Source organism: Salvelinus sp. IW2-2015, linkage group LG25 (genome assembly GCF_002910315.2).
Source record: "Salvelinus sp. IW2-2015 linkage group LG25, ASM291031v2, whole genome shotgun sequence".
Taxonomy (NCBI): Eukaryota; Metazoa; Chordata; class Actinopteri; order Salmoniformes; family Salmonidae; genus Salvelinus; species Salvelinus sp. IW2-2015.
Window position 1 is genome coordinate 15,727,777 of NC_036865.1, and position 25,455 is coordinate 15,753,231.

General features: G+C 42.4%; 1 protein-coding gene across 2 annotated transcripts; it reads left to right on the forward strand.

Annotated features, from left to right (window-relative positions):
- Positions 1–6,596: 6,596 nt before the first annotated feature.
- Positions 6,597–23,793, forward strand: LOC111951781 (phosphatidylinositol 3,4,5-trisphosphate 3-phosphatase and dual-specificity protein phosphatase PTEN). Of its 2 annotated transcripts, XM_023969990.2 has the most exons (10): positions 6,597–7,168; positions 16,700–16,784; positions 16,975–17,019; positions 17,119–17,162; positions 17,254–17,492; positions 18,294–18,435; positions 21,102–21,170; positions 21,703–21,869; positions 22,283–22,561; positions 22,886–23,793. In XM_023969990.2, exons 1-10 carry the CDS (start codon positions 7,090–7,092, stop codon positions 23,069–23,071), a joined length of 1,335 nt encoding a protein of 444 aa, XP_023825758.1. In that variant the 5' UTR covers positions 6,597–7,089; the 3' UTR covers positions 23,072–23,793. The 2 variants fall into 2 exon arrangements, with proteins under 2 accessions (XP_023825758.1, XP_023825759.1); XM_023969991.2 differs by lacking the exon at positions 21,102–21,170.
- The last annotated feature ends 1,662 nt before the right edge of the window (positions 23,794–25,455 follow it).

A 25,455-nucleotide genomic window follows, 5' to 3' on the forward strand; every position in this document is an offset into this window, starting at 1 on the left:
CGGCTCATGACTGGCCCGGGCCAGCGCCAAGGCTTCATGTACTCTGATGCGTTTCCCAAGAAATATCGTACTAGTGTGTGCCCTTCCTCTGGGTACGCACGCTCCTCTCACTGGTACCGTGGCCGGCTGCGGGTGTGCAGCTTCGCTCCTCGGCAAGCACCGGTGCGTCCAACAAGACTTTTCGCGGCACACCTGATAAATGCCAAATTTTCCTTGCCCCAAAACGGATACCACGCACAGCCTCCTGTGGTCTCAGAGCCTGTACAGCCACTGTTCCTTCTCCGCACTCGCCTGAGGTGCGTGCCCTGCAGCCCCCGGTACCTGCACAGTGAGCTCGGGTACCACCCAATTCTTCAATTTTGCACGGCCTTTAAGGCTTCACTCAGTACGCAATTACTAATCAGTTAACACGGACCGCAGCGGCTTCTAAGCCCACTGCAATCCTCACGTGCAAGACGCGTCGTCACACTCCACAGTCCCTGGTTGCATCCAGGTTCAGTAATCACTTCCGGCCGGGATTGGTGTCCCCAGTAGTTTGTCTGTTTTGGTGTAGAGAGGACGCCAGGCGAGCCGGACTCCCACACCTGCTCGGATAGGAAGATAACAATTATCAATATTATTCGGGAATATTATTCACATCAGCAATTTCTTACCACTTTAGCTCTCTAGGCTGGCGGTGGCTGGCTAAGCTACCTGACATAGGGTGGCGCCTGTCATGGCAGCTCCTGACCTATACAGTGGGTCTTGGGTGCTTGCTCGCAGCAGTGGCGCTTTTTATTCCTTAGTACCTAGGTCCATGGGCTGGCGGCTCTGGCCACCAGCTCTCTAGGACATAGACCTCACAAGGACTCAGGAGGTTCGTATACTCTATGCTCTAGGGGTCAATCGCCGTGCTCCTGACAGTTAGGGAGTACTGGTCTCTAATCAGAGGGGACTCTAAATGCCGCAGTGGTCGGCCTGCTTGGTTGACTCCAAGTGGTTATATCTCTCTAGACGCGGTCAAGCTCGGGCCAGTAGGTTAGCAGTAGGTTGTACTCTCTAGGTCATCCACTAGGTTACCAGTATGGCTGATCACGGCCTCTATGGTCTGCAGTGCGCAAAAGTCAGGTTTATTCAGTAGGGACGGATGGCGCAGATTCGTGGCACCTTGGTGCATCAGACGGAGCTGGCCTCCGTATGGCGCTGGGCAGAGCATGGCCTCAGATGGCCGCTGGGGCGCCGCTAGGTAGGCGGGCTGCAGACAGCTCAGAGGGGCGGCTGGGCGTCAGGGCTCAGAGGCGCTGGGTCAAGGAGGCCGGTGCTGAGGCGGCACAGTTCAGGCCCTGGTGCGTGTGTTGCGGAACTGGTGGTTTACGCGGTTTTGTAGACACGCACCTCAAGGCTAGTGGCCGGGGGCAGGAACAGGGCCACTGGACTCTTCGAGGCACACTGAATACACCTGGTGCGTAGGGTACCGTAGGGCACTGGTGGTACCGGGCCTGAGGGCAACGGCACCTCAGGGGCGAGTCGCGGGGAGAAGGAACAGTGCGTACAGGCCTGGAGACGCACAGGAGGCTTGGTGGGTGGTGCCGGAACTGGTGGCACCGTTGGGTCTGGAGCACGCATCCACAGGGAGAGATGCGTGGAGGAGGAACAGAGTTCTGGAGACGCACACAGGTAAGCGCTGGTGACGTGGTGTAAGGCACTGGGTGTTACTGGTTCAGGCTGGAGCGACGCGAGGAGGTGGCGCCGGATATACCGGACCGTGAAAGCGTACAGGAGCTCTTAAGCACCYAGCCTGCCCAACCTTACCTGGTTGAATGATCCCCGTAGCCCGACCAGTGCGGGGAGGAGGAATAGCCCGCACTGGGCTGTGCTGGCGAACCGGGGACACCATGCGTAAGGCTGGTGCCATGTACACCGGCCCGAGGAGACATACTGGAGACCAGATATGTTGAGCCGGCTTCATGACACCTGGCTCAATGCTCAATCTTGCCCGGCCGATACGTGGAGCTGGGATGTACCGCACCGGGCTATGCATACGTACAGGAGACACCGTGCGCTCTTCCGCACAACACGGTGTCTGCCCGTACTCTCGCTTTCCACGGTAAGCCCGGGAAGTTGGCGCAGGTCTCCTACCTGACTTCGCCACACTCCCCTTTATCCCCCCCCCAATACATTTTTGGGGTTTCTTCTCGGGCTTCCAGCCACGCTTCCGTGCTGCCTCCTCATACCACTGCTCCTCGGCTTTAGCTGCCTCCAGCTCTTCACGAGAGCGGCGATATTCTCCAACCTTAGCCCAGGGTCCTTTACCCTCCAGAATTTCCTCCCATGTCCAGGAGTCCTGTGTAATTGGCCGCTGCTGCTGCTGCTGCTGCCCGTAGCCACGCTGCTTGGTCCGAGATTGGTGGGTGGTTCTGTAACGGCAGCCTTCCTCCTCTTCGTCTGAAGAGGAGGTGTAGCAGGGATCGGACCAAGACGCAGCGTAGCTCGTGTTCAACATGACTTTAATAAACAAGACGCAACTGTGAACACTTACAACTAACAAAATAACAAACGTGGCAAACCGAAACAGCCCTATCTGGTGCAGAGAAAACACAGAGACAGGAAACAACCACCCACAAACCCCAACACAAAACAAGCCACCTATATATGATTCCCAATCAGAGACAACACAAAACACCTGCCTCTGATTGAGAACCATATTAGGCCAAACATAGAAACAGAAAAACTAGACACACAACATAMAATGCCCACCCAGCTCACGTCCTGACCAACACTYAAACAAGCAAAACACACAAGAACTATGGTCAGAACGTGACACCCCAGGGCACATCATGACAGTTGTGACACCATGTATTCCCAAATACTACAGATTTTTGTGTGAATCATTGTTCCTTACCCACATCTCTGGGGGCCAAATATATATCCGAAAATACACACTGCCATCTAATTCTGTAAATTAATTTCACATCAGGTACCAAATCTTAAAGGCGTAGGTTACTATTATACAACTTGATMTTAGATGTTTCCTCACCCTTAAAGTAGTCTTATCGGCCAGGAGAAACTGTAATCCATGGTTCAGTTTTCTTTAAACAGCCACTACAAAGTTTAGCTAACTTTAGCTAACTTTAGCTAACAATCAAATCAAACCTAATTGTATTTGTCACATGGTTCGTAAGCAACAGGAAAGAAAATAAAGATATAATAGAAAAGTGGTAATAAATACACAATAAGTAATGATATCTTGGCTATATACACGGACTAACAGTACCGAGTTGATGTTCAGGGGAACAAGGTAATTGAGGTAGATATGTACATATAACTAGGAGTAAAGTGACAGATAGTCATCAGTAGCAGCAGCGTATGTCATGAGTCAAAAAAGTTAGTGCAAAAAGTAACTTGGCAAGTCAGTTAGGAACAAATTCTTATTTTACAATGAGGACTTACCGCGGCCAAACCTTTCCCTAACCCAGACGATGCTGGGCCAATTGTGCGRCGCCCTATGGGGACTCCCGATCACGGCCAGTTATGATAAAACCGAGCTCAAACTCGGGAGCCTATTTGGTTATAGTCCGGGTAGRTATTTGGTGAACTATTTTGCAGTCTTATGGCTTGTTGGTAGAAACTGTTCAGGGTCTTATTTGTTCCAGACTTGGTGCATCGGTACCGCTTGCCGTGCAGTAGCAGTCTATGACTTGGGTMGCTGGAGTCTTTGACAATTCTTTGGGCCTTCCTCTGACACCGCATGGTATAGAGGTCCTCGATGGCAGGGAGCTTGGCCCCAGTGATATACTGGGCCGTACACACTACCCTCTGTAGCGCCTTGCGGTTGGATGGCAAGCAGTTGCCATACCAAGCGGTGATCAACCAGTCAAGATGCTCTCAACGGTGCAGCTGTAAAAAAAAGAAATGGATCTGAGGGCTCTTGACAAATCTGTTCAGCCTCCTGAGGGGGAAGAAGGTATTGTTGTACCCTCTTCACGACTATGTTGGTGAGTGTGGACCATGATAGATCCTTAGTGATGTGGACACTGAGGAACTTGAAGCTCTCGACCCACTCCACTACAGCCCCGTCGATGTGAATGGGGGCGTGCTCGGTTTTCTGTTCCCTGTAGTCCACAATCAGCTCCTTTTTCTTACTGATGTTGAGAGAGAGGTTGTTGTCCTGGCACCACACTGCCAGGTCTCTGACCTCCTCCCTATAGGCTGTCTCGTAGTTGGTGATAAGTCGCTACACTYTTGTGTCATCGGCAAACTTAATGGTGTTGGAGTCGTGCGCGGCCACGCAGTCGTGGGTGAACAGGAAGTACAGGTGGGGACTAAGCATGCACCCCTGAGGGCCCCCATGTTGAGTGTCAGCATGGCGGATGTGTTGATGCCTACGCTTACCACCTGGGGGCGGCCCATCAGGAAGTCAAGGATCCAGTTGCAGAGGGATGTGTTCACTCCCAAGGTCCTTAGCTTGGTYATGAGCTTTTGAGGGCACTATGGAGTTGAACATTGAGCTGTAGTCAATGAACAGCATTCTCRCATACAGTGGCCTTCAGAAAGTATTCACACCCCTTTACTTTTTTCACATTACAGCCTGAATTTAAAATTGATTAAATTAAGATGTTGTGCCACTGATCTACACACAATATCCCACAATGTCAAAGTGAAATTTTGTTTTCAGAATTTTTACAAATGAATAAAAAATGTAAAGCTGACATGTCTTGAGCCCATTCGTTATGGCAAGCCTAAATACATTCATGAGTGAAAAATGTACTTAACAAGGTTTTCCATGCCTCGCAAAGAAGGGCACCTATTGGTAGATGGGTAAAAAAAAAAGCAGACACTGAATATCCCTTTGAGCATYGTGATGTTATTAATTACGTTTCGGAGAGTGTATCAATACACCCAGTTGCTACAAAGATACAGACGTCCTTCCTCAGTTGCCGGAGAGGAAGGAAACCGCTCACGGATTTCACCATGAGGTTAACGGTGATTTTAAAACAGTTACAGAGTTGAATGGCTATGATAGGAGAAAACTGAGTATGGATCAACAACATTGTTGTTACTCCACAATACTAAATGACAGKGTCAAAAGAAGGAAGTCTTTACAGAATAAAAATATTCCAAAACATCTTGACTGTTTGCAATGAGGCACTAAAGTAATACTGCAAAAYGTGTGGCGAAGAAATTAACTTTTTGTCCTAAACACAAAGCATTATGCTTGGGGCAAATCAAACACAACACATCATTGAATACCACTCTTTATATTTTCAAGCATGGTGGTGGCTGCATCATGTTATGGATATGCTCGTCATCGGCAAGGACTATGGAGTGTAGGTGTTCATCTTGTCCAGGTGGAAATGGGCAATGTGGAGTGCAATAGAGATTGCGCCATCTGTGGATCTGTTGGGGCGGTATGCGACATATGAAACGTATGCCTGGGCAGAAGACATCTCAGAAGAGGAGATGCTTCAATTCATAGGCACCATTTTTTTTCTAGGTCACCAAAATGTGTTCCAAACCCTGTCTAAAAAGTAGAAACATCAAATATGAGTCATCAACAACAAAACAGTATGTTCCATTTGATCCAGTCAAATCAAGACACATGGTGAGTGACAACATGTCTTGGGAAAAAAAAGTTGCACTGTACTGGTCTTTTCATGACACTGAGTGGAAGTGGATGTTTCCCCTTAAGTCCTAACCGTCAGAAGTGTTTTACTACAAACAAATGGCCGTTCATCCCAAGCTTCAGGCAGGGAGAGTTGGTCTGAGCCTTTGAATTTTACAGATCATGTTTGATGTGTTTTGTGTCTAAGGAATGTTTGACAGACACCCCCACTTCTACACCCCACCCTTGTCTCTCTCTCTCTCTCTCTCTCTCTCACACACACACACACACACACACAGAGGTAATTGGTTGTCTCAGAGTCAATTAATGGACCCCATGGATACATTCAATAAGGAAAACTAGGACATTAGAAATAATATACTAAAATGGTGTATCTGACTTCTCTCAATTGTTTTATATGATGACATGAACATATATGCTTGTCAGTCACACTGAAATAGCATAACCCAATTTAAACCGAAAAAAGTGACATTATGTTGGAAACTTCCCTAATTACAAAAAACACGTGATCACATTGACAGAGACTTGCATGCGCTCTGATTGTGTCCTTCCGCTGCCAACAAAAGAACTAGCCGACTACAAAAAAACGTAAATTGACAATACACTGACTAGGATATAAAACTTATGCAAATAAATAGCTATTCTGAGAATCAACAATGATTTATTTGATAGGAAGAAAGTGTTTTTGATTTCGACCTAGAACTATATATTTGCCGCGGTAGGATATTTATTTTAAAAACCTAGCCTGCTCTACATTWTTTTCCTCCGTTGGAAGCCATGATGGAAGCTTGAGAATTCAGCTGGAGAGAAACGCGAAAAGATGATCCCCGGGACATAGCTATCTGTCAAACGAATCTGTGCACATATTTGATCCCTGTATAGACAATATAAATGCACGGTGGAGCCTGTCACTTTTTCCGGTGTATTTTTAGCAAACAATTCACGACGATGTTGATTCGCTAGGAGGTTTTTGGATTTAAAAAAAAAGGGGTAACGTTAGCTAGTTAGTTACTATACTGTAGCTTGCTACCGTTAGCTACGAGTGGATACTGTTGCTGTCCTTTCCGAGAGTAACGTTAGTCTTCAAATTCGAGCGCCGGAGAGTTTTCTCTCCTCGCTGTCCGGTCAATCACGGCGGCTACTGTAGATCAAGAGGTTCGGACCGTCTCTTATACCATACGGTTAGGCGGGAGGAGAATTGTATGTGTTTTTCAGGGGGGATTTGAAAACAAATTCCAGGATTGGGAAAGTTGGGCCTGCGTGGAGGAGCAGAGCAAGGCCCGCCTTTATGATCCAGAGAAGACATTCTAGCTAGCTAGTTAATCCTACTCACAACGACTACCACTGCTACCTTTGCTAGCTTGTTATTGCGAGAAAGGAGCTGCAAAATCAAAAGCGCAAAGGGCGATCGAGAGGCAAATCAACGAAAGCAACCATACTTTTTCATAATTTTTCATAAATAGACTCCTGTCACTAAGTTAGCTACAATGGCTGCGAAGATAAAATTAATGGTCAGCCGGAACAAAAGGAGATACCAGGAGGATGGGTTCGACTTGGATTTAACATGTATCCTTTTCTTAAATAACTAACGTTAGTTTATCATACAGTAAACTAGTCACGTGAGTATGCATATTGTATCAATTCAATAGCGATGATTGCTTGCTAGCTAACGTTAGCTAGTTAAGGTAACTGGCTGTTTTTGACAAGCCGGAAAGCATGTTTGAAATATGSTGGATCTGTCAAATGAGCACGCAGAAATGTCTGAAGGAAGTATGTATGACATCCAGTAACTAGCTAGTTAGTTGTCATTATCAGGTACAGTGCCTTCAAAGTATTCACAGCCCTCGACTTTTTCAACATTTTGTTACAGCTTGAATTTAAAATGTATTGCATTGTGATTGTCACTGGCCTACACACAAATACCCCATGTCAAAGTGGAATTATGTTTACAAATTAATAAAAAATGAAAAGCTGAACTGTCTGAGTCAATAAGTATTCAACCCCTTTTGTTATGGCAAGCCTAAATAAGTTCAGGAGTAAACGTTTGCATAAGTTGCAAGGACTCCCTCTGTGTGCACACGTTTTTTTATGACAACCTCATCGCTGTACCCCACACATACAATTATCTGTAAGTCACTCAGTCACCCAGTGAATTTCCAAAAGATTCCACCACAAAGGCCAGGGAGGTTTTACAATGCCTTGCYAAGAAGGACATATTTTGGTAGATGGGTACAAATAAAAATGTTAAATATCCCAAAAATGTGGCAAAGAAATGAACTGTCCTGAATACAAAGTGTTACGTTTGGGGCAAACACAACACATTAGCACAGGCAAAATCCTAGAGGAAAACCTGGTTGTCTGCTTCCCAACAGACACKGGGAGACAAATTCACCTTTCAGCAGAATAACCAAAAACGCAAGGCCAACTGTACATTGGAGTTGATTACCAAGACAATGTTGAATGTTCCTGAGTGGCCTAGTTAGTTTTGATGTAAATCGCCTTAAATCTTTGGCAAGACTTGAAAATGGATGTCTAGCAATGATCAACAACCAATTTGACAGAGCTTGYAGAATTTTTAAACYAATGTGCAAATATTGTACAATCCAGGTGTGCAAAGCTCTTAGAAATGTACCCAGAAAGACTCACGACTATAATTGCTGCCAAAGGTGATGCTAACATGTATTGAGTGGGTGTGAATACTTATGTAAATTAGATTTCTGTATTTTGTTTTCAATACGTTTGCAAACATTTCTAAAAACATGTTTTCACTTTGTCATTATGGGGTATTGTGTAAAGAAAAAAATACATTTGATACATTTTGAATTCGGGCTGTAACACAGCAAAATGTGGAAGAAGTCAAGGAGTATAAATACTTTCTGAAGGCATTGTAAATTGTGTTACGAGTAACGTTAGCCAACACATTATTTGACCAATTTAGCTTGCTAGCTAGGTTCAGGTTAGCAGCCAGTCATTATTACTTAAACGTTGTTGGCTACAAATTGTCCATATAGACATGACTACTTTGCTATTAGATAGCTAATGTTAGCCAGTGGTGTAAAGCACTTGTGTAAAAATACTTGAAAGTACTACATAAGTAGTTTTTGGTGATATCTATACTTTACTATTTATATTTTTGACAACTTTTACCTCAGTACATTCCTAAAGAAAATAATATCATTTTTTTTACTCCATACAATTTCCCTGACACCCAAAAGTACTTCTTACATTTTGAATGGCTAGCAGGACAGGTAAATAGTACAATTCATGCACTTATCAAGAGAACATCCCTGGTCATCCCTATTGCCTCTGATCTGGCAGACTCACTAAACACTGCTTCTTTTGTAAATTATGTCTAGGTGTTGGAGTGTGCCCCTTGTAATCCCTAAATTAAAAAACAAGAATTGTGCCATCTAGTTTGTTTAATATAGGGAATTTGAAATMATTTATACTTTTACTTTCAATACTTAAGTATATTTTAGTAATTACATTTGCTTTTGATACTTAAGTATATTTAAAATCAAATACTTTTAGACTTTTACTCAAGTAGTATTTCACTGGGTGACTCACTTTTACTCGAGTAAAAGTAATGATATCTTTGATAGAAAATGACTCAAGTATGACAATTGAGTACCTTTTCCACCACTGATGTTAGCCAACCTTCCGTAATGTAAACTAACATTTGGTTTGCTTGCTACAGTAAAACTTGACTTATTTGACAATGCAGGGAAGCTTGTTGGCTGCTGTAACAATGTTTTCTTCTCTTAGATGAAATATAGATGACATGAGGCATAATTCTAGCTACCTAGCAAACTATCTAACCTATTGGCCAGCTAATCAACCGCAAACTTGGTTTGCGAACACAGAGTCTGCATTTACATAAGCTGCCCAATTCTGATCTTTTACCCAATTATGGGCAATATATCTGAATTTGGCTGCTTGTGTAAACGCAGCCTGACAGTTCTGGGATGTTGGCCCAAAGGCCAATGTATCACAGATTTAATCATTGGACATGTTGGGAAGCAATCGATTTGAATGTTTAAGACGGTGCAATGCACCTTTCGAAAAGCACTGTTAACCAGATTGAGAAACTAAATATGGTCTCATGAATTTGGCAATCATGCAGCATGTGCTGCTAGCTAGCTGTCAAACGTGATCTAAATTAGGTTCCCTTAGGGTATAGGGAACATATCTGGCAACCTTGGATAAAAAACATTTGAAAACTTGCTAATGCCGAAAGAGCCTCAATTCAGTTCATGTTATCTTTATGCAAATTATTAATTKAATATGCCAATTTTCGATGTCTAGCTTTTCAATGAATCACTATATACTTTTTACAAATAACATTCACACTGATGCACCACTTCCTGAAAATTCTTAAATTGAGAAGATCTAATGCTAATAAAGTCCAAATGGAATCTGCATGATTGGATATTGTTAATTTATTGAGGTTAACTTCAGAACATCTTCATGTATTCTGTCAAGTGACATTTGTGATCTAGGCCTATACTGATTTTGTTAACCCATATTATGCTGGTGGTGAGAATGGTAGTCCCTTGCTGCAGCACATCTCATACCTGGCCCTGATATTGAAGACAAGTTTAAGGGAGTGCACTGTATGGGTTTGGGGMAGAGATAGTGGGAAGAGTGGACACAGGGAATGTGTTAATTGTATAGTTTTCTCTGACATGGATTATGTGCACAATGTTTATTTGGAGCAGGTTTTTGTGCACTTTGCAAAAAATCTAGGGACTGTAATGGCCTGTATAGTCCTTTTTATCTATGGTGTGGTAGGAAGGTGTTCACCCTAATGGCAATACCTGTGACAGTTTAGTGAGGCATTTGTTCAGTTACTTGTGGACCTGAGCAAATCAAAACGACTTGTCCCACAGTCTGTTTGAATCCACTGGTTGTGGCAGGCTATACAGTATTATAATGTAGAGACCATATTGATGTAAGTTGCGGCACGGGTTAAAGGGGTCTCTTGCTTTACTTTTCTATCTTGTTTTAAAATTGATACTTACATGTGACTAATAGGAAAACTGGTCACTGTCTGAGCATTAAGCTTACCCCACATTGAAAGTGTCAAATGCCACTATTCTGTTTTGAATGGACACCACTCACTGGAGAAAGGTGTTTATGTAAATTCAACTCAGTTTATTCCCCGCACCCATTCAGTAGAAGAAACCACAGATTAATGGATAACAGGCTAATCGTGTAAAGATGGTGTTGTTGAGATATTGATATCAGATTTGTCCGTTTCTGTGGGGTTTTCTGCTTGTGAGATAGACGCGAGGGAGCGAGAGGGGTGTGTCATTCAACCCCAGTAATTCCTCTGTTGATGAGCAACAGCCAGTCAGTGTGAGTCCCCTCTCTGCTGATCTAAATTCAGGCACTTTTGGACGCAAACTTTTTTTATCAGATTTGGCATGGTGTCTTAAAACAATATGAGCTCTTTGCAGTTATGTAATGCAGTAGGGATGGACATTTCGGTTAACCAGTCAAACTATAAAAAATAACATCCAAACAGGAAAATAACGTGACCAACAGAAAAGACTATGCATGCATACAAGGAACTGACATATTTCATTACGAGCTAAATGAACATTTGCAACAATAGCAAGCCCTCCGTTTTACAGTCAAAAGGCTATTATTGAACGTTCAACAGCTGTAGTGAAGCAGGTAATAATACTTTATTTTTAATACATTTGCCAAAATGCAATTTGCGTGAACACCGTTCTAAGCAACGCACCTAATGCGAGCGGTTCCATTTGTGACGTAGATGAACATCTCCATTAGAAACTTAGAAAGAGGGAGAATCTAATAGCAATAACTAGGATGGGTTGCTAATATGACTATGATTGTGCCTTTGGCTTCTGGACAACGAAAGAAAGTTATGAAAACCAATAGAACAGGAGAGAAATGCTGCTTAATGGCATGAGGAAATATTTATAAAATAATTGCATCCATGTTTCTATGGTTGTATTTTGGCTAGGCTAATTTGAAGCAAMGTAAGACATTCCACGTTATTTAAAGTTAAGTAAGATGTTCAGGTTTCAAGCAATTATACTGCCTTAAACTCACATTGCAATGTGGTGGGTGACGAGCTGATAGCCTGCCTACCGTTGACTATAGCCTATGCATGCGAATAGGAGGCGCACTTGAATTAAGAGTTGAGATTGAGATATATTAATAGTAGCTCTTTTTAATTGTGGCCATCAAAACAGTTAACACGCCARTGCATTTAGAATTATTTGTTGCACAATGACTGGGTTTATAAAAGCATGTTTAATTCCAATACCAGCTTTTTTAAAGGGTCTGCTCTCGCGTTGTCTGACAGGTGAMGGGCCATTCCGCTCCTCAAACTAGGCTCTGTATGCTGTGCATGTGTGATAAATAATTTAACCTTTTATTTAACTAGGCAAGTCAGTTAAGAACAAATTCTTATTTACAATGACGGCCTACCCCGGGCTAAACCCGGATGACGCTGGGCCAATTGTGCGCCGCCCCATGGGACTCCCAATCACAGCCGGATGTGATACAGCCTGGATAATAAATAAGATGCATGACGACTAACAGAAATACACACGCGCCAATTTAATTCCACTAAATTYTGCAAATGAACATAAAGCCCGATAAGCATGACTGGTCAAATGTGTTTTCGGCAGCTAACCGATTAACAGTTAACCGTTTATATCCCTATAATGCAGTATCAGGGTTCTGGGAATAATCCTTATAATAGAGCACCAGTGATCTTGTATCAGCATTGCTGCCTGAGTCCCCATCTGTCTAACCAACCACCTTTCCATAGCACTTTCTTTCCTGCTCTCTTCCCCACATTCTCTCCTCTACTCTTACCCACCCTTCCCATATCATTCGCTCTCTGCCTGCTCCTCTCATTTTCTCTTTTCAACTCTCTCCCCCTCTACTCTCTTTTTTTTCTGTTGCCCAGCCATGGAGTTAGCTAGAGCACAGAGCTGTGGCAGGACAGCTGAAAACGCCAGAGAGAAAAGGCGTTCCTGAAATGTCCGGTTTTTAGAGGAGCTTCCGTCGGGCGTCCTGTATGTGCGTTTCCTCCCAGCTGCAGAATGCCGAGCCCCCTGGGCTGTAGCTCCCCTAGGAGCTCTGGAGCTTTTTAAAAACTCTTAAAATAGTCTGAGTGGAATGATTTTGCCAGTAGGACCAAAGGCAGAGGTGGAGGTTGTAGCCCATTATGTGGTATAGAACGGCCTGCATTTGGTTCCTAATTAGGTCTTTGAGGCATTAATGGAAATGATTATGTTCCTCTATGTAATAGACAGGCTCATATGCTGAAGGCCACAGGCAAGTAGCTTGGCATTATGCAAATACTATAATAAAATRGTTGCTGTGTTTTATTGAATTAATGCAATGTATTGTGTTCCTCTTGAATTTTAATGCCATAGCTGGAATTTGGTAGATACTACGCCTATCTGACATAGGGCATCATATTCTTGCTAGTTTCATTCAAATTTTGGTCAAGTTACATTGGATCTTGGCAAATGTGTTCATCACATCCACAGATACTGCCATTGTACTGTGTGTTTGTGTGCATGCATTATGCAGAAATTAGAGGCAGTTGAAGGGAGTCAAGTCTTCACCTTTCTCARCAGAGTCATCAGTGGTGTGTCAAYTCTTGGAGACCAGTTTTAAAATGAATTGCTCCAAAATAACTTCTGCTAGAAAAAAACAGACATATTAAATTAGAGCTGTTCAGCCGTTCTATTTCTGACACGATGACACAGGAAACGTACAAAAGGGTGACCTTTCGTCAGTGGTTAAAGTGCAAAATCCCACGGCTTATGTAGGCAGACAGGCTTCAGAATGTCAGTTACAGGTAGGAGTTGAGATGATGTGCAATCAATTCAATAATGTTTTGAGATATGACATTGAAGTTGATATGGACATGATCACACATAATATGGTTGACATTTGTCCTCCAGAGACAGAAATTAGTTTAGTAATTTAAAGTATCTTTCAAAAAAAACTCAGATGCACTATAAAATGTTCAATATGCAGCTGAAAGTAACAGGTTCATTTGCACTTAATGAGTGTGTGGGTTTAGCAGGGCTCCAGACTAACTTTCCCTCCRGTTTTTCAGTTGGTTGCACCAGCCCATGATTTGGTCGCYCCAAAATTGTTGGTCAATAGAAACGTTTTTGCAATCATCTTAAGTCATACACAGTGCTATTGAGATGGTATTATTCACGATATTTTGATGTGCAGCCTAAACCAGTGATTGTAATGAATTTTGGSGTTACAATTAGCCTGTTGCTATATTTTACTCCAAAAATAGGGATCCAGAATTGTGATGTCTTTAGTTCAATTAATTTGCATACGTATTTTGTGTGGCTACAAATAGGCTATCACATAGGCTAATTCCTTTAGGGTTCATTTGCCAACTGAGGAAGTGGAAACTCCAAATGCATTAGCTAGGTTGAGGAATATAATATGTTGCTAGTAAGCCATGTAATTGGTTAATCTAACAGCAAATGTAATAACTTTGTATCATTCCCAACGATGTCTAGGCCTATGTAATCACTGCAAATGGCAGATGCGTGCTCCCCCGTTCCGCATATCTCAAAGCCCATAGCCTACCAGATATTTTTGTTAAAAAAACGGCACTCAGACAGTCAATATTGAGAGTTGAGAAATAAATGTAATACAGAAAGCTGAGAACCTCCTCTCCAACAGTCACAACAGTAGTTGCTTTTGGAGGAAAACAAATATTTTGTAAAGGTTGCTATTACAACACATTTTTCTCAGCCAGTCCTCTCCCACTATCCTACTCAGAGCCTGCAGGAAGAAATGGGRACAGGCAAGCACTTTCATGCACTTTAGGCCAGGGTTTCTAAAACTGTCCTGGGACCCCCCTGGGTGCACGTTTTGGTTTTACCCTAGCACTTCACAGCTGATTCAAATAGTCAACTCATCAATCTTTGATTATTTGAATCTGCTATGTAGTGCTAGGCAAAAAACAAAACGTGCACCAAGGGGGGGGGGGGGGCAGGACCATGGTCAGGACTGACATTGGGAAACTCTGCTTTATGCTAGTTTGACCAAGTCATGATTTTAGCCACTCCATAATAGAATGTTTTGAGTGAAGTAACCAGATAGAATTTGCAGCTTGCGCCGATGTGACCAATTAAATATTAAACTTGACAATTCAAGTCAAAGGGTGGCAAAATGTAACCACCCTGGAGCCATGTTCGTCGCTGAAGTCACCTCATCAGCGTGTTTCACTGCTCCACTGTTCCTTCCCATGAACCCCATAACCAATTGCCATTTATCCCAACAAGATACTTTTCTTGTCRGTCAAGGCAGGGTCCTCATTACTCTTACATTTGATCTGTTAAATATTCCATGTGATTCGGCTGGGGCTGAAGGAAAATTAAGCCCAACATCTGCGACGATCTCAATATAACTAGGGCTCTATAAATACATGCAGGTCAAGCTGTGTAAATTCTCCTAGTGCACCCACATGTGGGCCCCGCTTGATTAGGAGTGCTCCGGTCCTCTCAGCCTCTTCTCTCGCCCTCACACAGCCAACACCATCTGTTATTCTACTGATCACAACCCTTCTGCCCAGCACTGTACTTTCCCTTTCTGTTCATTACTGCACAATGACACCCACATGGTGATACAAACGTCATGATGATCTTTCCTCAGACCTTTTGTGATAGGATTACGTTGTGAGCTAGAGGTTTTGGTGTTGTATGAGCTATACAGTGCATTCCAAAAGTATTCAGACCCTTTGACTTTCCCCACATTTTGTTACAGCCTTATTCTCAAATGGATAAAAAAAAATATAAAAAATCTACTCATCAATCTACACACAATACCCAATAATGACAAAGCAAAAACAGGCTTTTATATTTTTTGGGATCAAATTTATAATAAAATAAATAAACATTAGTAAACTGAAATATTACATTTACATAAGTATTCAGATAATTTACTTTGTTGAAGCACCTTTGGCAGCAATTACAGACTTGAGTATTCTTGAGTATGACGCTACAAGCTTGGCACACCTGTATTTGGGGAGTTTCTCCCATTCTTCTCTGCAGATCCTCTCAAGCTCTGTCAGGTTGGATGGGGAACATCGCTGCACAGTTATTTTCAGGTCTCTCCAGAGATGTTCGATCGGGTTCAAGTCCGGGCCACTCAGGGACATTCAGAGACTTGTCTTGAAGCCACTCCTGCCTTGTCTTGGCTGTGTGCTTAGGGTTGTTGTCCTGATGGAAGGTGAACCTTTGCCCCAGTCTGAGGTCTTGAGCGCTCTGGAGCAGGATTTTATCAAGGATCTCTGTACTTTTCTCYGTTCATCTATCCCTCGATCTTGACTAGTCTCCCTGCCGCTGATAAACACCCCCACAGCATTTTTGTTATTTTTTATTTAACCTTTAACTAGGCAAGTCAGTTAAGAACAAATTCTTATTTACAATGACGGCCTACCACAGCCAAACCCGGARGACGCTGGGCCAATTGTGCGCTGCACTATGGGACTCCCAATCACGGCCGGATGTGATGCAGCCTGGATTCGAACCAGGGACTGCAGTGACGCCTCTTGCACTGAGATGCAGTGCTGCAGAAATGTTTTGGTACTCTTCCCCAGATCTGTGCCTTAACACAATCCTTTTTGGTTTTTGCACTGAGATGCACCGTCAACTGTGGGACCTTATATAGACAGATCTGATCCTATCCAAATCATGTCCAATCAATTAAATTTACCACAGGTGGACTCTAATCAAGTTGTAGAAACATCTCAAGGATGATCAATGGAAACAAGATGCACGTGAGCTCAATTTCGAGTTTCATAGCAAAGGGTCTGAATGCTTATGTAAATAAGGTATTTGTTTTTTATTTGTAATACATTTGCAAAAATGTCTAAACCAGTTTTTGCTTTGTCATTATGGGGTACTGTGTGTAGATTGATGAGGGGGAAAAAATGTTAATACATTTCATAATAAGGCTGTAACATAAAAAAAATTGGAAAACGGAAAGGTTTCTGAAAACTTTCCAAATGCACTGTATATAGGATTTTCTTCTATGTATMTGTCCTTGACCCAATGGTGACCACAGATATCTATCCAAACATCATTGCTATGGGCTTTCCTGCAGAGCGACTCGAAGGAGTGTACAGAAACAATATAGACGAGGTTGTACGGTGAGTAACAGCCACTCATGACCTCAACTGGTGAGGACTGTGAAATCAATGCGTGTGGAATGTGGTTTGTGACCAACATTAGACAAAACAACCCAAGTTGATAAAGTTTTCCGTTCTCATTAGATGCATTATGTTGTCAATTTCTGTAGTTGCGGAATGTTTTGAATGTAACTACCTTTTACCTCAACAGGTTTCTTGACTCGAAACATAAAAGCCATTATAAGATTTACAATCTGTAAGTATACCGCTAAACACTTAAATMCTAATATCAATGTTTTGTTTACAAATTAATTGCTCCTTCATGACCGCTGACWGAATATCCTTCCTATTTCAGTTGTGCAGAACGACACTACGATGCTGCCAAATTTAACTGCAGAGGTACGCCGTCACAAACAAAATGTTTTTAGAGCCAGGTTGCTTAAAGGAAACTTAGTCTTTATATTTCGCTCTAACTCTCTCCATCCGCCAGTTGCACAATACCCCTTTGAAGACCACAACCCGCCTCAGCTAGAGCTCATCAAGCCGTTCTGTGAAGACCTCGACCAGTGGCTGAGCGAGGATGACAATCATGTGGCGGCCATCCACTGCAAGGCAGGGAAAGGCCGCACCGGGGTGATGATCTGCGCCTACCTCCTGCACCGTGGCAAGTTCCAGGACGCCCAGGAYGCACTCGACTTCTACGGGGAAGTGCGGACAAGGGACAAGAAGGTCAGTGACAGTGACTTGCCAGGGGTGGAGACTAGGGATGGGCATTTTACATTATTTAACTATTCAAATAATATGAKATTTTATTATTTGTTCGGATATCCGGATAGTGATCTATCAGAACGACGCAAATGCACATGGCGGAGAACTGTGGACAGGCTGTTTTTTTTCTCTGCTTGTTTTTTGGCTGAAAGCAACAGTGACYGAGAAGTCCAATTTTTGTCATGATAGAACTGATTCTGTTACAAAAAGGTTTTCTGATMAATGTTTTACTTTGATCTGGGTCAGTTGTTGTGGGAACTCTGTTAGGTGTGCGCCTGTAGTTGTTATTCCAAGTGGGGAAAATAGCAAACCAATGTCAATTATTATTTTATTTTTCAAAATTAGCCTATAAAAAAAAAATCACAAAAAATTAACACAAGTAAATCAAATAATAACGTCCGTTCGGATATTCGATTAACCGTGCCCATCCCTAGTAGACACTAGACGCTAGTACTCGGTGTGAGATATTTTATAAACGCAGACTAGGCCTAGATCTTCTGTTTTGTCATAGACCTGCCGTGATCAAATTTTTACATTGACATTTTAGTCATTTAGCAGACACTCTTATCCAGAGCGATTTACAGTAGTGAGTGCAAACATTTTCATACTTTTTTGTACTTGCAAGCGCCATGKTCTACCAACTGAGRCACACAGGATTTCCAAGACATATTTTTCACAATCTGTATATCTTATTCTTTGTGGTATTTATTAAATTGAGGTACTTCCCTAGCATTGACTGTTTTTGTTGTCTTTCCTTTTCAGGGAGTGACGATCCCAAGCCAACGGCGCTATGTGTACTACTATAGCCACCTGCTGAAAAACAAGCTGGACTACAAGCCTGTGGCTCTCCTCTTCCACAAAATGGTGTTTGAGACGCTACCAATGTTCAGTGGAGGCACCTGCAGTGAGTCACTCATGTTTAACTTGACCTCCGACTCAGGGCGTAGGCATGTAGCTCTTTAAATGGTGTGTATACGGCCACCCACGGTAGTAGAGAATGGTGCAGGTCAACTTGTGTAGTGAGAGCATAGAGTCATATTATGTACTTTACATTGAAGCKAACGAAGCTCTTGATCAGTTGCTTGTACTCTTTAAGAAAGATGGCTAGATATTGATGAGAAAGAGAACATGGATGACACTATTCTCAGCTGCGTTCAGCAAGGCTGGCTTCTACCTGCTTTATCCAAATTGTGACATGTTTTGCTCTGTCGTTCAGAGGATGAATTCAGTACGTGTAAATAACAATTCACCAATGACCTCTTACAGATAGCAAATATAATAACTGCGTTTATTGTTGTCCAGGGATTTTCAGAAAGACAAAGACTTCAACTCCTAGCTCAAGTAGACATTTTCACCTATGATCTTTAATCAAGAGATGTAGTGATCTATGTTTTTCATCTAATGGAATGTGAATGACTATGCATGTACATCTACTGCATGTAATTTGCTTGGCTGAATTTATCTGTGAAACAATGATTTAAATATCTTTCCATTTTGGTCATATGAAATGTGGATTTCTGGTTTAATGTGRCTGAGTCACAGATTATCTTCTTGTTTTTTCTCAATATTTCACTGTTGCACAAAAATGCACTTTTTTCCTCCTTGGATTATCTGTGATGCTCTAACCTAGCATCTGAATGTGCTCAACTGCTCTGAACTCACCCTTCTCTTTCCATCTTAACACTCCCTAGAGAGGGCCCTATTCTGAGTTTGACGTTCTCTATTTGCAAAGACCTAGATAGAAAACATCATGTTACTTGTTCGCACTCATTTTAAAGTATTGGCTAAATACTGAGGTGTATTTTAGTGATGTGCAGATCAGCTGMTTGTTCACCTCCCCAAATCTGAGGCCTGCACTCGACCCTAACCCGCAAATATAGAAAATGCGCTGTACCGTCAGATGGCGCAACAATRTTTTGAAGAGGTCTTTTTAGATAGGCCCAAGTTTCGGCTTGTAATTTCCGACATTTTGGTAGGCTATTTGTTAGTCAACTTGTCCATAAATAGATACATACAGCTTCTCTTCTGTTATTACTTGTTTCCCTTAGACTAAATAAACCCTTTCTCAACAAAATGTCATAAATCGATAGAATGAATGATTCAATCTAGTTGGCATCGGTAAAGTTTGCTTTCTGTTTCCTCTTTCATCTCTGCTTCTCTACAACGATGTTTAGGTACCGGGGAGAAAATGCAATAACWAAAAAAATTATAATAATAAGTACAACAGTACAACATTTCCTAATGACATTGGTTTGACTGGTTTTAAGGAAATTTAAATCTGTTAAAATTACCCAACACATTTGTTTTTTTTTGGGGGGGGGGGGGGTCGGCTTGGATGCATAATTTGTGGTTGAAATACTATCAGCTTTTATGATGCTGATAAAAACAGCACATTTACAGATGGTCCGCATCCATTCTCTCAAGATGCTAAAATAAATAAATACTATTTCTCCACTCCTGTTAATATTATATCAGGCTATGAGCGAGGTTATAGAGCTACAGTCTATAACCTCCCGGTCCCTAAACATCTTTCCGTATTTCAGTTAGGCTACTATTCCATTTAACCCATCTGAACAGTACAGTTACCTTGATGTGCCATTTTGATGTCCCTGTCTTGTGACTGTCAAATWTATATAGAGGTTCACAATCATCACACACAACATAGCCGGACGGCACTGCTATCATCCTCTCCTACCACTTCAGCAAATCTTTCCCAAACATTAGACTACTGTTCTGGCCCTCCGTTTAATTTATTTTCAACTCTCCATTTCACAGCTTTTCTCTTATTGAATTAAACTCTAACATTATCCTTTTTTGCCTCAGTCGATTGACATGAACCTTTTCTGCCCAAGTTCCKAAAAGCATTTGGCAATTGGCGTGTATTTGGCACGCTACAGTGTTAGGCCCTAAAGCCTAGGCTTAGGCTACGCACTAATTCCAGATAAAAAATAATTTAAGAAAACCTCAATGTAGACTATAGATATAAATTGCACATTACATACATTTATGTATTTGTTATGCATTTTCTCTTTATTTAACCCTCCCGCCACCCACCTGCCCTTCATCCACACAATATTTAATGACCCTAAACCCACCCGCACAGCGGGCCCTGTGGGTTATGAGTCAACCCGCACATCACTAGTGTATTGGGTAAGAAGCTCATTTGGAGAGAACGTGCCTTTTTCAATGGACTAGCATATAAGACGGTTCTCATTGGTGAATACATTATCACACATTGTTAAGAATTAAATAGGCTAGATGCAGGTTTCTGCCATTGGGATTTATAGTGGTCAATTGAGATGTTCTTGGAATATCTACAGTCTGAAGTTCCCACATGTTCTTTTTTCCTGTGAATTATTAATGTATTGCACCATGTATCCCAAGTCTTGTTGACTAGATTTAATTTGATATCTCCATTTGAAAGCATTGTTTTTAGATATGTGGCTATGTATGTATATAATTGATATCCTAGCATATATCTGTACCGTTAGAAGTGTTTCTGCTGTGTTCTGAAGGCCCAGCCTGCCAGCCCAGCCAGGCTGTGAGTTAATCTCCTTCTCTCTCTCTAAGGGGACAGTACCGTTAAAAACAGGAGCGAGCCGATCCCTCTGGGCTTCAAGAAAGGGAATTGGCATTGGGGTAAATGAGCCTTTCATCCGTTTTGATGTCCTTCCCTCATATACTGTTCATTTGGCACCAGTTCCAACAAGAACTAGAAAGGTAGAACTTATTCTAGTGAAGGCTTGAAGAAGGAGTTGTAGCATTAAAACATCATTGCAATGTGGAGGCATACAAAGACCAACCAACCACCCCCTTATGAGAAGTTTCAAACTCTCACAAATGTAATGCTATTGTTATAGAAGAAAGCACAACAGTCATCAGAATGGGGTCCCATGTCTTTCGTTCTGGTTCTTTTTGGGTGCTATTTGTGGTCTGGTTATTTCCCCCTCTCCTTTGTGGTCTGGTTCTTTCCTTCTCTCCTCCTATATTGGAAAACACGGTTTTAGAGAAGTCCCAACTAGGGGTTGCTTTTGTAACTATCATGGCAGTAACTCCAAGACTACTAAGACTTGTATCCTGTCTTGTCTGGTTCTCTCTACCGCCATTACCTTTCATTGCAACCTCTCTCCATATCTCTGCCCCCTGTCTCTGAAACACTCACCCCTTTTAGATCCTCAGTTTGTGGTGTATCAACTTAAAGTCAAGATCCACACATCCAACCCGGCTCACACGCGGAGGGAAGAAAAGCACATGCTATTTGAGTTTCCCCAGCCGCTGCCCGTGTGTGGAGACATCAAAGTGGAGTTCTTTCACAAGCAAAACAAAATGATGAAGAAGGTTGGTTAGTTCCGCCTGTCACATGAGTGTCTCTAATTTCCACCTGGGTTTCCTTGGCTTCAGCTGTTATGGGGTTTTCAATTGCTGCCCCATTGTAGTTACTGTCATAATTGCAGTGTCACTCCAATGTTTACCTGGTATTTTATCATAAAAGGTTTTTTAAGTGAGTCCCTTATAGTATCATACATGATAATCGTAATGACGTTAAACYGCACTCTGACGTTATAATTGGCTAGCTTACCTGAAAATGTATTGAATCATGTTACTATAAATAACTGATAAGGATTTTCACACTTATGTKCTGTAAATGTGTAGCTTTTCTAAGCCGGCATTAGCATGGTAACTATAACCACAATGATCGTCAGACATACTCCATTACAGTTAGTCAGTACCTCTCCCTCTCCACTATCCAGGATAAGATGTTCCACTTCTGGGTTAACACCTTCTTCATCCCCGGGCCACCGGAGGAGAGCATGGAGAAGGTGGAGAACGGGTCGGTGGTGGTGAACGATGTGGACGGGGTTCAGAACCAGTCCACGATCGGCACCCCTCCCCAGGCCCCGCAGAGTGCCGAACGCAGGGACAGCGGCAGGGACAGCGACAGGGACTACCTCATCCTCGCGCTCACCAAGAATGACCTGGACAAGGCCAACAAAGACAAAGCTAACCGCTACTTCTCACCTAATTTCAAGGTGAGCCATTTAAACTAATGGTTGTAATGGAATCTTTTATTTAACCTTTATTTAACTAGGCAAGTCAGTTAAGAACAAATTATTATTTACAATGACGACCTACCCCGGCCAAACCCTAACCCGGGCGACGCTGGGCCAATTAATAATATGAGGAAGGTACTACAAATCTGTTGTGTAAATCTCTCAATTGATCTTTGCGCTATTAGAATCCTGATGAAATTGAAACATTGGTTTTCAATGGCGGCAGTGCTGAATTCTATTGTTTGACAAGGTTCCTTGTTCTGATATTATGGCTTCCCCTTTCTCCCTATCTCGCTCCTTTAGGTGAAGTTGTATTTCACGAAAACCGTGGAAGATTCTTCGAATTCTGAGGCGAGCACTTCGACATCTGTCACACCGGACGTTAGTGACAACGAGCCAGACCATTATCGATATTCCGACACCACTGACTCTGATCCGGAAAACGAACCTTTTGATGAGGAGCAGCACACGCAGATCACGAAAGTGTGAACTCTTACTTTTTTTTTTTATAGGAACACGAAGAAAAAGATATGTACACCAGAGAAAAAAAGGAGCAAACTTGAATATGAACTCAAAAGAAGAACCTTTGTTCCCCTGCTTCCCCCAAAACGGCAGCAGAGCATCATGTCAAATGCCAATTTTAAAAGAAAAAAATAATATTCTGACCAATATATTGTTTTTAGGACTCTTTTCTTTGGCACGGCCGTGTACCATGCGCGAGGTATTGACGTTGTTGGGGGAAGGTGCTGTAGCTGTAATGTTTATATATACACATACATACATACATATGTAAACAAACTTTTTTGTGTCATAGACAATGGAAAAGAGTAACAATCAGGAGGACTATGCTGCTCCTTCTCCTGTCGAAACCAAGGCCAGTGCTGCAGTCACTTTGTTTATTTTCCCGTCTTCTCTCTCTCCCTCCCTCTTCTCTTCTACCCCCTTCACCACACCTCTTCCCTCATCCTCCTTTACTGTGAATGCTTCTCGTGCTCTTTGCAAGCTGTCTCACACGATGATGACCTTTGGCCTTTGTGCAGTGGAAGCTGCATGCAGGCAGTGGGTTGGGGGCGGGGCTGGGTTATGAGTCTGTGATGTCTAAAGCATTGCCATTCCTTTCCGTACTGTTTAAATTATGCAGAACAAGGCATCCCATGTAATTGTCAGTTTTTTTTWATCCTAAAATAATAAAAAATATAATACACAAAACAGCAGGGAGACAAGTGTTTGGAATGTCAACACTTGATATACATTTAAAGAACCGTGGCGGTATGCATGTATTGGAATTTAGCACCCATCCCTAATAAATGTATGCAATGTCATCTTTTCTTAGACACAAGCTTTCCAATGTCTTTTAAGATCTCAGGGTTACCCTGTGGATCATTTGTCATAAAGGACTTCCTGGTGTCTTTGGAGTGAATTGCATCATGGAAGTTCATGATGTTTTATGATTTAGGTGATTTCACCCCATCTGCACTGTGTGTGGAGAGGGGGGGGTATAAAAACGCAACATGCATACATTTCAAAGCTGTTACAGTTCATATAAGTTTTTTTTTTTTTTAAATCATTAGGCCCTAATCTAAGGATTTCACATGACTGGGAGTACAGATAATGTATGCATCTGTTGGTCACAGATACCTTAAATAAAAAAGGTAGGGGCGTGGATCAGAAAACCAATTAGTATCTGGTGTGTGACCACCATTTGCCTCATGCACCGCAACACATTTCCTTCTCATAGTTGATCAGGCTGTTGCCTGTAGAATGTTGTCCCACTCCCACATCCGAAGTTACTGGATATTGCCGGGAACTGGAACACGCTGTTGTACACTTCGATCCAGAGCGTCCCAAATATGCTCAAAGGGTGACATGTCTGGTGAGTATACAGGCCATGGAAGAACTGGGACATTTTAAGCTTCTAGGAATTGTGTACAGATCCTTGCAACATGGGGCCGTGCATTAGCATGCTGAAACATGAGGTGATGGTGGSGGATGAATGGCACGACAATGGGCCTCAGGACGTCAGGGTATCTGTGCAGTTAAATTACCATTGATAAAATGCAATTGTGTTCGTTGTCCGTAGTTTATGCCTGCCCATACCATAATCACACCGCCACCATGGGGCACTCTGTTCACAACGTTAACATCAGCAAACTGCTCGCCCACARGACGCCATACACTTGGTCTGCGGTTGTGAGGCAGTTGGACGTACTGCCAAATTCTCTAAAACGACGTTGGAGACGGCTTATGGTAGTGAAATGAACATTCAATTTCTGGCAACAGCTCTGGTGGACATTCCTGCAGTCAGCATGCCAATTGCATGCTCCCTCAACTTGAGACATTTGTGGCATTGTGATGTGTAAAAACTGCACATTTTAGAGTGGCCTTTTTATTATCCCCAGCACAAGGTGCACCTATTTAATGATCATGCTTATTGATATGCCWCACCTGTCAGGTGGATAGATTAACTTGGCAAAGCATAAATYCTCACTGACATGGATGTAAATACATTTAAAAGAAATACGCTTTTTGAGTGTATTSAACATTTCTGMGATCTTTTATTTGAGTTCATGAAACATTGAACCAACACTTTATATGTTGRGTTTATATTTTTGTTCAGTGTATCTCCACACTATGAAGTTGTAAAATATTGGTTTTGGTGGGATGGAGTTTTTGCCTGCCTGGTGATATTAGTTAATAGACCAGAAAAGGTTCCAAACCGTTCTGCCAATAAAATCTAGTTTTCCGTTTTCCCCTCCCCACTCAGACCACTCCCAGACAGTTCTAGCAAAAATCGTCCTTGAGAAATTGCTCTTTGCTAAGAAGCTATTTTTGTTTKTTTTTGACCATTTTAATTAAAACAATCATAGTAATGT